The sequence below is a fragment of the Pongo pygmaeus genome, chromosome 20, assembly GCF_028885625.2.
Source record: "Pongo pygmaeus isolate AG05252 chromosome 20, NHGRI_mPonPyg2-v2.0_pri, whole genome shotgun sequence".
NCBI lineage: Eukaryota > Metazoa > Chordata > Mammalia > Primates > Hominidae > Pongo > Pongo pygmaeus.
The window spans coordinates 64,285,737-64,299,735 of NC_072393.2; the positions used below are offsets into that span (position 1 = coordinate 64,285,737).

Below are 13,999 nucleotides of genomic sequence, written 5' to 3' on the forward strand. Positions count from 1 at the left end.
CAATAACAAAGTGAAAGAGAAACCTATTTAATAAGAACAAAATACAGGTTGAACATCCCTGAGCCAAAAATCTAAAATCCAAAATGCTCCAAAATCCAAATTTTTTTTTTTTTGGAGATGGAGTCTCCCCCTGTCGCCCAGGCTGGAGTGCAATGGCGCAATCTCGACTCACTGCAACCTCTGCCTCCCAGGTTCAAACGATTCTCCTGCCTCAGCCTCCCAAGTACTGGGATTACAGGCGCTCGCCACCATGCCCGGCTAATTTTTGTATTTTTAGTAGAGACAGGGTTTCACCATGTTGGCCAGGCTGGTCTCGAACTCCTGACCGCGTGATCCACCCACCTCGGCCTCTCAAAGTGCAGGGATTACAGGCGTGAACCACTGCGCCCGGCCCGCCCGACTAATTTTTGTATTTTTAGTAGAGATGGGGTTTCGCCATGTTGGCCAGCCTGGTCTTGAACTCCTGACCTCAGGTGATACGCCCGCCTCGGCCTTCTAAAGTGCTGGGATTACAGGCGTGAGCCACTGCGGCCAACCCCCTGAAATAAAATTTTTTTGCCTCTAAGGGCACCCTGAGCTTCGTGGAGTCTGAAATAATGTCTCTAAACACTTAAGTGATCAGTTACGGAAAACACTTCCCAGAAATCTGGGAAAAGCCCCTTTAATAAGGGGTAAATACCTCCTTCTCCCCTAGAGGCCGAAGTAGCCATTTCCCTGCACAGGGCACAGCACTTCAGAATACAAGTTCGCAGAGGTCAAAGCAGTGGATACACTCCGAAGAGCTCTGTGGCGTTTTGGAAACTACATTATCCAGAGTGCAGAGCGCTAAACGGCGGCGGAGTTGAGCCAATGACAGCCCAGGATAGGGGCACTTCCGCGCATGCGCAGCTCGACGGGCCGGAACTTCCGGCGTCCTCCTCGTGGCGGTCATTTTGGCCTGTCTCCTGTCTGTCCACCCCGCCAGTCTCTGCAGCGGAGGTCGCGACTGAGGGACGGGACAGAGAAGGCGCGAAAGTGGGCCAGAGGTTCTGCGACGCCACCTCGAGTGAGCTGTGCCAGGCCCAGGATAGGGACTGTTGTGTTCGAATGCCCGCCCCGGTCGGCCGCCGTTCCCCGCCTAGTCCACGGAGCTCAATGGCGGCAGTCGCGCTGAGGGACTCGGCTCAGGTGAGTTGTGCGTCCTCCGGGGTCTCGCCTACCCTCCCCCAGCAGAAGCCCTAAGGCCCAGTGAGGGATGCCTGCTCACAGCCCTGCAGCCCAGGCCCCAGTGCCCTGGACAAGAAGGCGCTTGTGGATGGGACCCGTTTCTGACGCCCAATGTGTACGGAAATGTGACGGGCGGGGGACTGGCGCGTGCAGAACTTGGAGCTGCAACTAAGCTGGGGGGGATTCAGGAGCCTGGGGTCCATCTCGGGTCTGCAGGAACATAGAGTGAGGCAGAGTTGCACCTGAGAAATTTGACTATTCTGAGGACACTGGCAGCCTTTGAGATTTGTGAACAGATAGGGACACTGGGCTAGGATTTCCTAAAGCTATCCAAAAGTTGCTCAGGGGAAGAACAGGTTGAAGAGAGGTAATAGTAGTTAGGCATAGGAAGACTGAGTTCTTGTCCAAGCTCACGCAGCTGGTGAAGTCAGCACTGAGGACTGAGGTGCGGAGATAATGCAGCCAGCCCAGGCCACCTGACTCCAAAACTGGACCAGGGTCATTGGGCGACCTGAGCCTCGCCACTCGTCTAGCCTTGGGCCCTGAGACTTTGAGCAAATACAAAGCCCAGAGTCTTAAGTCCAGGTTAGATTATATGAAGCTGTTGGCAGCCGGGCGAAAGGAGATGTAGAAGGTTGTCCAAGGCAAAGTTACCAGTATATGCTAAGTTTGGAGAGGAGGCTGAGATTGTTCAGGAACCTACAATTATTTTCTTCTCATGCGAACAAGGAGCAATGTGGTAGAAGTCAGACCCGGAATGGTTCCCTGAGAAGTTGAGTTGTCCATTCGTTACTTAATAGTAACAGTGGGAGGTTTGGAGTGGAAGAGGGAGGTGATCTGGTTCAGGTCTTATTAGGCTCCCTGTGGCTGCAGCATGGGAAGCCGACTGAAGGATGAGGTGGGGAGACCTGGGAGGAGACTACTGGGATAGGCCAGGTGAATGTGATAGTAACTGGGCCAAAATGGTGGCTGTGAAGATGCGAGAAGCAGTTGGATTCTGGATTCATTTTTTAAGTAGGGCTGCCTGAATTTTTAGTTTTGAGAATGAGAGTGGAGTCAGGGATGACTCAAAGGTTTTATTTTGGCAGTTAGAAGTGTGGAAGCTCCATCAGCTAAGATGGGGAAGTCCATAGTAGGAGTAGTTTTCATTTGGGATATCAGAAGTTTTATTTTTGACCTGCTACGAGTATGAGAGCTTTCAGAGAATGGTTCATAGGCTGCTGGAACTGTAGGTCGGGAACAGTGAGGAGAGATTCAGAATGGAGGCTTTTCCAAAAGGTAGTGGACAATCTGTGGGCCGGGGTGGATCTGTGGATCACATTTAGTAGAGGGGAAGTCTGCTCACAATGATAATAACAGTTGTCAAGGAAGGGGAGGGGAAGGTCAAGGACTGGTCTCCTGCGTGAGCCCCGGTTGTGTGAGGTGTTGCAACACAGGTCTTGGACAGAAGTGTTCATGGTGAGGGTCTTACAGAGATTATGATCTAGCATGTGGCCAAGGCTTCTCAGGGGTGAGTAGACATGAGATGAATGTAGAGGCATAGGAGTTAGACAGGATGATGCTAGGACTGGTGCGTATTCACCTCTCTGCAGACTCACCAGGGTTTTATATTAACTCTTGGTGGGATCTGGGAAGTTTCATTCAGGCTGTCACGTTATCTTAGGGGCATAATTGGCCATCTGTGGGACTCAATGGGCCCGGGGTAGAGAGCCACTGGGGTTGGACCTTGAATTAGTGGTAGTTGGAGAGAGGAAGGCTGTGACTGGTGGGGGGACAGCAATCACAGCCTAGAAGTGGAAGAGGCCTTGGTTATCTGAGATCCACAGGTGATTCTTGATGGGTGAGGTTGAAGCAAGGAATAGTCAGGTAGAAAGGCCTTCATGGTATGACTTGAGGCTGCCCCTAACTTTAGGCACAGTTAGAGATCTGGGATAGTACTGAACCATATTTGAATTTGCCAACCACTCTCTGGGCCCCATGTGCTGAGTAACCAGTTGGGAGGCCAAGTTGACGCTCATGGTATGAGGCAGGGAGTAAGCTGTGGCTGTGGGAGTGACACTGTGAGAGAGGTGTGGTAGAGTGATGTGCACGTGGAGACAAGAATGTGAAGTGGTGGCTCCTTGGCATTGACACAAGGGTGAAGTATGAACCAAGACCCTTGGTTGTGTTAGGGAGCCGTGGTCTGTTGTCTTCCAGGAGAGTTTCCTTACAAGAGTGTATGGTTCCTTGCATGGCAGGCTGAGAGCTTAGATACTTGCCCACCTGCCTGTTGTTGCTGTGGGAGAACACAATGACCAATGGGACCATAAGGAGAGAGGGGGCATCAGTGTCACCAGGCCCTGTTGTATTCTTTCAAATGAGAAGATGGAGAGGAGGATGAACAGGGTATAGATGCAGCAGGGATGAATTTGGGGTCCTAGGAGAGGTACTGATAATGGAATGAACTGTCCCAATCATGGAAAAGCTGTGTGACCTTTGAGGTTGTGGCTGTGGGAATGCAGCTGTGTGAGACAGGTGTGGGTCAAAGAGTGATGTACATGAGAAGAGAGAGAATAAACTGAGGGCCATATGGGTGAACTGGAGTCAGAGGGGTAAAGGATAAGCCCATGTTAGTTGTGTCTTGGAAGATCAATCTTGGGGACTTCAAGGGTATTGCCTGACAAGACAAACGTCAGATCACTCACACCCTGTCTATGGCCAGTTCTCTCTCTAGCTGGTGTTTGTGAGTAACGAGAAGTATAGCCTACTTGCCAAGCCCAGAGCTTAGATAGCATCTATCTGTTCACAGGCCTGTTGTTGCTATTCGAGGACTCAGTATCAGTGGAACTGTGGGGAGAGAGTAGGCATCGGTGGCACTGTGGCTGGTTATCTCCGCTGAGGTGGGCAATAGGGTGACCCGGGGATGGATGTTGGGGGCAAGAGGATAATGAACTCCTGGTCTGATCATGGATTGAACTATTCCTGCTGTGACAGGGTATGACCTTTGAGGATGTGGCCATTTATTTCTCCCAAGAAGAGTGGGAGCTCCTTGATGAGTCTCAGAGGTTCCTGTACTGCGATGTGATGCTGGAGAACTTTGCACATGTAACATCCCTGGGTAAGGTCCTAGCATCCCTCCCAGTGTCTGCTTTTCTTTTTGACCCCAGAGTTACCTCTGTCTCAGGAGTCTTACTGTCAGCCTAGTGGATCTTATTTTTCTTGTCTTCTCCCTGTCAGGATGACTGTGTACAGATTCTTGGTACCTTGTGGCCCAGTTTCTGCCCTTTTCCTCTAGCTGCCATTTCCTTATGTCCACCTATATCAGAAATTGCAGGCATTGTCATAGTTACTACTTACATGAACTATGGAGCTCTTTTTACAAGACTCTCCTTTGAGTGTTTTTTGTGAGTGCTGGTCACTCCCTTGTTCTCTCTTTCCTTAAGACTTACATCATTCATGTGTTATGTGGTAGCACAATGAGGGCTGCAGGGAGAGCCCTAGTTGCTTCACAGAGTGAACAAAGCAAGATGGTCTCAGAGGAGGCCTGGCCCCAGTGAGTGGCAGCTGGGGAAGGGCATGACATCATGGTTGTATTACAATCATATCAGGAACCTGTGATGTGTCCAGCAGCATTTTGGTGCAAGTGCCACTGGCCATACCTCGTTTCTACTTCTACTTCCCTATACAATACTGTGCCGAATTGTTGTTTCATCTGTCACTTCCAGCGTTTGGCTACCTCCACCCTCGTGGTCTCAGTGTGTCACTTGTTCCTCTCCACAGCTCACTTCTTTTCAGTGTTCTTCAGTCTTGACTCACTGTGTTGTGAGGTATGCACAACAGCCTCAAATAGTCCTCCTTGATCACCAGCTACCAAGTTTCAATTGGATTTTCCTAGGACTGGACAACAGCAGTCTTCTGCACAGCACATACGTCACTAGCTGACAAAGCCCTGCTGAGGGCTTTGGCAGAGAGTGAGTTGGAGACCCTTCTTCTCCTCCTGTGCTATACCTCATCCTTGTGTCCTTTGCATGATGAGATGACATCTCTAAAATCTTAAAAAGCCCAGTTCTTCAAACCAGCCTATTCCTCCCCAGTTCCGTTGTTCTCAGAACAGTTCCATGCACTCAGTTATTGTGTCTCACACATTTCTGTGATACATCTTTCCCCTTCCATGAAAGTCGGCATGCGTTTCATCAGCATTTCTCTGCTTTCAGGTTATTGCCATGGAACAGAGAATGAGGCGATAGCTTCTGAGCAGAGTGTATCTATACAGGTCAGGACTTCTAAGGGCAATACACTCACCCAGAAAACTCACCTCAGTGAGATTAAGATGTGTGTCCCAGTCTTGAAAGACATTTTGCCTGTGGCTGAGCACCAAACCACATCCCCTGTGCAAAAGTCATACTTGAGTAGCACAAGCATGAGAGGCTTCTGCTTCAGTGCTGACCTTCACCAGCATCAAAAGCATTACAATGAAAAAGAGCCCTGGAAAAGGAAGGTGAATGAGGCTACATTTGTGACCGGCTGCAGATTCCATGTGTTGAATTATTTCACCTGTGGGGAGGACTTCCCAGCCTCCATGGACCTACTCCAACACAAAGCCACTCCCAGTGGTGAGGAGCCACACAGTAGCAGCAGCAAGCATATACAGGCATTTTTCAATGCAAAAAGTTATTACAAGTGGGGTGAATACAGAAAAGCTTTAAGCCACAAACACACACTTGTTCAGCATCAGAGTGTCTGCTCTGAAGAAGGGCTTTATGAGTGTAGCAAATGTGAGAAAGCCTTCACCTGCAAGAACACACTTGTTCAGCACCAGCAAATTCACACTGGACAAAAGACGTTTGAGTGTAGTGAATGTGAGGAATCCTTTAGCAAAAAGTGCCACCTAATCTTACACAAGATAATTCACACTGGAGAAAGGCCTTATGAATGCATTGATCGTGAGAAAGCCTTTATTCATAAGTCTGAATTCATTCACCACCAGAGACGTCACACTGGAGGAGTGCGTCATGAGTGTGTTGAATGTAGGAAAACCTTTAGCTACAAATCTAACCTCATTGAACACCAGAGAGTTCACACTGGAGAAAGGCCTTATGAATGTGGCGAGTGCGGGAAATCCTTTAGACAAAGCTCTAGCCTTTTTCGACACCAGAGAGTTCACTCTGGAGAAAGGCCTTATCAGTGCTGTGAATGTGGGAAATCCTTCAGACAAATCTTCAATCTCATTCGACATAGAAGAGTTCACACTGGAGAAATGCCTTATCAGTGCAGTGATTGTGGGAAATCTTTTAGCTGCAAATCGGAACTCATTCAACACCAGAGAATTCACAGTGGAGAAAGACCTTATGAGTGCAGAGAATGTGGGAAATCCTTTAGACAATTCTCTAACCTCATTCGACACCGCAGCATTCACACTGGTGATAGGCCTTATGAGTGCAGTGAATGTGAGAAATCCTTTAGCCGCAAATTTATCCTGATTCAACACCAAAGAGTTCACACTGGAGAAAGACCTTATGAATGCAGTGAATGTGGAAAATCCTTTACCCGCAAATCTGACCTCATTCAACACCGGAGAATTCATACTGGCACAAGACCTTATGAGTGCAGCGAATGCGGCAAATCTTTTAGACAGCGCTCTGGCCTCATTCAGCACCGGAGACTTCATACTGGAGAAAGGCCTTATGAATGTAGTGAATGTGGAAAGTCTTTTAGCCAAAGTGCTAGCCTCATTCAACACCAGAGAGTTCACACTGGAGAAAGGCCTTATGAATGTAGTGAATGTGGGAAATCCTTTAGCCAGAGCTCTAGCCTCATTCAACACCAGAGAGGTCACACTGGAGAAAGACCTTATGAGTGCAGTCAGTGTGGGAAGCCCTTTACCCACAAATCAGACCTTATTCAGCACCAAAGAGTTCACACTGGAGAAAGGCCTTATGAATGCAGTGAATGTGGGAAATCCTTTAGCCGCAAATCTAACCTCATTCGACATCGGAGAGTTCACACTGAAGAAAGGCCTTAAATGTGAAGAGACTGTGGTAGCCATCTTTGTAAATTTAAACTTTGAGCATCCACAGTGGGGTATTCTTCATAAGTTTCAGGTATGTGGGAAGCTCGGAGGGAGTTCATTGTAATTTCTAATCTGCCGAGGCCTATAGCCTGATTTATGTCACTGCCAATTTCTGAGGCTGAAGCCATTTCACATTTCACCCCTACCACCTGGCAGGTGCACACCATGAGCATGAGTCACTTCCCCACAGTGCTCAGAGAAGCAAACCTCTGTACTCTCCCATTTGCTTGGGGAAATTATTAATAGCCCAAGCATGTAGGGGGTCTTCATGTCTTTTCTCTGACTTTAGAGTATAGACCTGACCCAGCTGTGGTCCAGAGAATCTGAGTTGTGCTGTCAGCTTTCTAAGAAGGATTACCTTTTTAAGGAACATTGTCGGTCTCACATGTTGCTTGTAATGAATTTTTCCATTCTGATTCACCAGCCTGGAAACTGCTTGGTGCACATTGCTCTAATTTATAATGTTTTTATAAAGGTTTTAAAAAAATTTATGCACCTTTAATCTTGCATGTTCTATTCATTGCATAGAATGACTTGTAAGCAGAATAGTGATGTCAGCATGAAGGGGTGAAGAGATTTTGTGGAGATCTCAAACTTTCTGTACTCAGAAGGGACAATGTGATGGCAGAAGACAGCTCTTTGTTCTGTATTGGTCTAATTGGCCTGCTGCCCAAGGCCTCAAAGTAAAGACTGCCAGGCTTTGTGTTCCTGTACTGTGGCCTGGTGCCATCTTTGTCAGGTCAGAGGTCACCATGAAAAGGAGGCAGTTGTGACAATCCCCAGTGCTTCTGTGAACGTGAATTTTGTTCAGTTGTCCACAAGAGATCCACATAATTCCTAGCACTGGTGAGGGGAATCTGTTTCCCAGGTCCTGCAAGGGAGCCATGTGCCATGGCATATAAGTCAGTGTACGCTGGTGCCATTTGTTGTCAGACTATAGGTGTAGAGGTGAAATTACAGGTGCAACTGTAATTGGGACAGAAACTCCAGGTAAATGGGGAGTGGAGAAGACTGCAGTAAATTAGATGGAATGACTCTTCTAAAGTTCATCTATAAATTTTCCAGTGAATATAGTTGTGTAGGATCAGTGCATACAGAAATTCTCAGGATCTTCTGTTTACTATCGCTGAGATCATTATCAGAAAATAGTCTGGCCGGGCATGGTGTAATCCTAACACTTTGGGAGGCCAAGGCGGGTGGATTGCCCAAGCTCAGGAGTTCAAGACCAGCCTGGGCAACATGGTGAAACCCCATGTCTACTAAAATACAAAAAATTAGCCAGGCGTGGCAGCATGCGCCTGTAGTCCCAGCCACTTGGGAGGCTGAGGCAGGAGAATTGCTTGAACCCAGAAGGCGGAAGTTGCAGTGAGCTGAGATTGCACCACTGCACTCCAGCCCAGGCGACAGAGTGAGACTCCGTCTCCAAAAAAAAAAAGAAAATAGTCTATAAAGGTTTTGTGGCTCCTTGTATCCTGTCTGGGCTGTTCACCTCAAGGCCATTGCTATGCAGGTAGGAGAACAAGAATAGAGAGAAGGATCTTCTGCAGTCCAGGGATGTGGCTTTTGTGACTCAGCCAACATTCCTATTAATTCAGGTGGCAACAGCCTTCATTGCTTGCCAAAATTTGCTACCCCTGAGGCAAGGTTGCCTCTCTCAGGGCATGAGGAGAGAGAGAGATGGTGAAGTCCATATCAGGTTGCCACCCTGATTTAAAAAAAAAAAAAAGGAACATCTAGGCTCTTAATTTTGAGCCACTTTTTAAAGCTTTTTGAAGGTCTAATTTGTATAACTGACATGCAACAAAGTACACATATCCAAAGTGTACAGTTTGGTAAAGCCATGAAACCATCATCACAACCATAAAAATGAATTTATGTGTCACCCATATATTTACCTTGTATCCTTTTATAATCTTTCTCCCTTCCCCAGCTCTTCCGGTTCAACTGATTTCCTTTAGTTTGCATTTTCTGGAATTTTTACTGAGATACATACACACACACACACACACACACACATATATATGTACGCATATACGTATACGCATATACGTATACGCATATATATGCATATGTGTATATGTGTGTATATATATATACTTGTTTTCTTCATGCTGTATAATTATTTTGGGATTCAAAAATGATGAATCTTTGTATTGCTGAGTATTATGCTGTTCTATGGATAAGTCAGTGTTTATCCATGTGTTTAGGGACATTTATATTATTTATAGATTTTTGTATATTACAAATAAAGCTGTTGTAAATACTTGAATTCATTTCTTTATAGGGATATGTGTTTTATTTTCCTTGTGTTAATAACTCAAACTGTAATGTCTTAGTTACAATGTAGGTGAATGTTTAACATTTTAAGAAATGCCAAATTTGATCTAAATGGATGTTCTATTGTAGTCCCACCAAGGGTGTATGAGAGTCCCAGTTCCTTTACATCCCTGCCAGTGCTTCATGTGGCTACTCTTTTTTATTTTAGCTCTTTGAATGTATGAATAGTGGTATCTCACTGTGGTTTTCATTGCATTTCCCTAAAACTTGATGATATTGAGCATTTTTTAATGTTTTTATTTGCCACCTGTGTAACTTCTTCGGTAAAATTAAATTTTCTTTTAAAAATTCCTCACCACCCATTCCAGAATTTGCATGTATGTGTGTGTGTGTGTGCGTGCACGTGTGTGCGAACAGAGGGGGTCTCCCAGGCTAGTCTTTTAACTCCTGGCCTTAAGCATTTTTCCTACTCTCCAGCCCCAGCCGTGGCCAATTTGTTTTTTCTTTTTTTTTTTTTTTTTTTTTTTGAGACAAGAGTCTCGCTCTGTCACCCAGGCTGGAGTGCAGTGGTGTAATCGCGGCTCACTGCAAGCTCTGCCTCCCAGGTTCAAATGATTCTCCTGCCTCAGCCTCCCGAGTAGCTGGGACTACAGGTGCCCACCACCATGCCCAGCTAATTTTTACGTTTTTAGTAGAAACAGAGTTTCACCATATTGGCCAAGCTGGTCTCGAACTCCTGACTTTGTGATCCTCCTGCCTTGGCCTCCCAAAGTGCTGGGATTACAGGTGTGAGCCACCGCACCCAGCCACCGTGGTCAATTTCAAACTGCCATATTGATGTCACTGAACCTGGAGTTGGGAAGAATTTCTGGTAACACACCTTTGTATTCTGTTTCCAATACACTGATACAGTATCCACAGATAGCCAGAAGAATAAAGATGACAATAAAACAGTAAAATGATCAGGAAGTGGCAAGTTTTAAATATTTGTTTTTTAAACAGTTTTATTGAGATACAATGCACTTAAATTGTATGGGTTTTTATCCTTCACCTTAGAAGGGATTCAGTTGTATATTTTTAAAATATATATTTTGATGTTTTAATACATCTTACATTCCCAAAACCAAATGTTTCTTCCAGCCCTTTTCAATTTATCCTTTGCAACATATAAATTACCGATAGAAGGACATATTCTGCCTTTTGTAGGGGCTATTTACAAATATGTCCATAAATGGAAGACATCATTATAAAACCTGATGAACCCTTTCCCAGTCTTCTATCATTTTTTTTTTTTTTTTTTGAGACAGGGTCTCGTTCTGTCACCCAGGCTGGAGTGCAGTGGTGGATTTATCATTTTGTGGTCATTCTTTCTCTTTTTTTTTTTTCCAGCATAAACTATCAAGCAATTCATGGTTCTTGTTTCATCTGTCCCCATGTGGATTTATAATCAGATATTTCATTAAAGGCATAAAGTCTTCAGATTGCATTTCTAAAATTTAAAGACCCTTTCCTAACTATAAGATTAATATACAAAATAAAAATGTGTATGTGTACAAAATTATAGATGTTTTATATACAGTACTGAATTGTATCAACTGCTGCTTATTTAAGACAGATTGCTATCAGCATACAAAATATATTTGATGTTTAGTAGGTGTGTCTTTGAGTTTATTAACCTATACGTACTGCTTACTTCTTTAATATTTATGTAACATTGCTAAACTGCTTGTCCATTAGCTTCCCACATTGTGCCGCGCACGGTGGCTCACGCCTGTAATCCCAGCACTTTGGGAGGCCGAGGCGGGCGGATCACGGGATCAGGAGATCGAGACCACGGTGAAACCCCGTCTCTACTAAAAATACAAAAAATTAGCCAGGTGGGCGCGGTGGCGGGCGCCTGTAGTCCCAGCTACTGGGAAGGCTGAGGCAGGAGAATGGTGTGAACCCGAGAGGCGGAGCTTGCAGTGAGCCGAGATCCTGCCACTGCACTCCAGCCTGGGCAACAGAGCGAGACTCCGTCTCAAAAAAAAAAAAGAACTTCCCACATGGTTGATTTGGCTTATTAAATCTCAGATTCTGTTCAATGTGTTCACCGCTCACTCCGCCCCCCATTCCCCAGTATTTCCTGTATACTAGATATTGATGAAATGAGTGATTAAGATCTGTTCCAAATGGACAGGTTTATGTTGGTAACAAACCTGGAAACACAGTGTGTCTTTTGCTACCACAACTTGAGCAGCCTGGAAATAAACATTACAGGTATTGTGTGTGCTGGTTGTGAGACAGGTGTGCAGTGGTGACAGCACATCCTAGCAAGATACACATATATCTGTGGCATACACTGACAGATAGAGGAAACTGACACCCCCTAGCACAGCCTGGAGCCATTTGTGTATGCCACATCCACAACAGAAAAGATGTATGACAAACCTGAAACACACACACAGGCATGTGCAAAACACGCAAGGAACCTGTGAGACGGGATGGAGATACTGACACACCATAGCAGTCTCCACAGAGACTTGTGGGACAGACATGTGCTAGGAATACCCAAAAATCTGATGTGTGGGGCCAGGCACGGGGCTCACGCCTGTAGTCCCAGCACATTGGGAGGCCGAGGCGGACAGATCACAAGGTCAGGAGTTTGAGACCAGCCTGGCCAACATGGTGAAACCCCGTCTCTACTAAAAATAGAAAAACTAGCCAGGTGTGGTGGTGCGCACCTGTAATCCCAGCTACTCAGGAGGCTGAGGCAGGAGAATCACTTGAACCTGGGAGGCGGAGACTACAATGATCCGAGATTGCGCCATTGCACCCCAGGCTGGGCAACAGAGCAAAACTCCGTCTCAGAAAAAAAAAAAAAAAAAATCTGATGTGTGGGCCACAAACACAATTGCACTATCTCTGTGGGCCGATTGTGATGAGGCAGGCACAACCTGATGTGATAATACTACTCCCTACACACATCACTGCATACTAGATGATGTACTGATGAGGAAACTGGTTCATACCCCAGCACAACCTGGAAATACACGTGTGAGCAGGTTTGACCTAGGCAGGAGAATAGGATGTTTATGGGCTTTATAGGAGGGATCTGCCAGATTCAGCCAGTTTCAGTAGTTGGTCAAGTACAGGTGGGAGAAGGAACGCTCTTGGGGATTAGTACTCATTGTCAGTCATTGATTTTACACAGGGCTGGGGAGGAGCAGTTGGGACTAAGGACACCTGCTAGAGGGGTTGGGAGGCGAAAGCCATGGGTACAGAGACACGCGATGGTCACACTGGACATTCTCAGTTCTTCATCTTCTCTCCCAATGTCTGCAGTAGTGACTGATAACTGAGTGACAGTTCAGTATAGTCTGGAGGAAGCATCCTATGGTGGTGTTTAGATGGAAGACCGAAAGGACCCTAGGAATGAATTATTGCATGTGGTTGTGAGAGTGATGTGTTTGGAGTGACACCAGGGACCCTGTTAGAGGTGTTCAGGCAGTGGCAATGCTGACCATGGGAAGCAAGTTTGTGGAGAAGGACTTGAGGCCCCAGGTGGCAGTGTCCCAGTGTGGTTACTCATGTTCTGGGCTTAGCAGACTTGGCAGAGAGGAATCTGTCCAGAGTCTCCTGCATTTCCAGTCAGAGGAATAAAGGGACCAAGGCAAGCCAACCCAGTTCAGTGTAGACCTCAGCTGCTTGTGTGAGAAACACACTCACCCATCCAAACCCAAAGAATGGACTAAAAGGCACGAAGAACAGCAAAAGTGAGACTTTCAATAACAGTCTTGCAAGATCAGGGGTCTGGTGTAGGCAGGCACATCTAGGGTAGTCACAACAGGTAATTTATCTCCTCGCTCGCAAGTCCCTTCTCCCAGTTACTCATTGGTCCAGTACTATGAGGTTACAGTCTTCCCAGATGTCATCTAAGTTTCATTATCCCCCTTATAAGGTTAAACCCTGGTCCCCTTCCCTGCTTAAGTTTTGATTTCCAATAATGAAACATTCTTCCCTTTTATGGCCTGACCCCTCCTCTACATTCTGTGTACCTATTGTGACCTTCTAGATGCATGAGCCATGCGGTTTGTTACATTTGCAGGCTGGCTGCCAGTACTTACATTTATCATGCCTTGAAAATTGGCTATTTAAAATATTTTCCCACACTTGGCAGCTGTGGTCGTGTATGGATGTTGCTTGCCCTCTCTGAACTGCAGATACATTAAGAGCCAGGAATGATAATTCCTCTCTACTCTTTTTGGGGGGAAGGAGGAATAAATAATGAGGTAATCCTTAGGAAGTGGGTCAGTATTAGCTCCACATGAAAACAGTAGTCTTGGCCAGGCGCTGTGACTCACGCCTGTAATTCCAGCACTTTGGGAGGCCAAGGTGGGTGGATCACCTGAGGTTGGGACTTCAAGACCAGCCTGACCAACATGGTGAAACCCCATCTCTACTAAAACTACAAAAATTAGCTGGGCG

The 13,999-nt window shown here is 46.1% G+C and overlaps 1 protein-coding gene across 1 annotated transcript; it reads left to right on the plus strand.

The window, feature by feature from the left end:
• Positions 1 to 904: 904 nt before the first annotated feature.
• Positions 905 to 9,536, plus strand: ZNF551 (zinc finger protein 551). Its single transcript, XM_054464610.2, has 3 exons — positions 905 to 1,167; positions 4,180 to 4,303; positions 5,400 to 9,536. The coding sequence occupies exons 1-3, from the start codon at positions 1,087 to 1,089 to the stop codon at positions 7,205 to 7,207; spliced, it is 2,013 nt and encodes a 670-aa protein (XP_054320585.1). The 5' UTR covers positions 905 to 1,086; the 3' UTR covers positions 7,208 to 9,536.
• Positions 9,537 to 13,999: the final 4,463 nt, after the last annotated feature.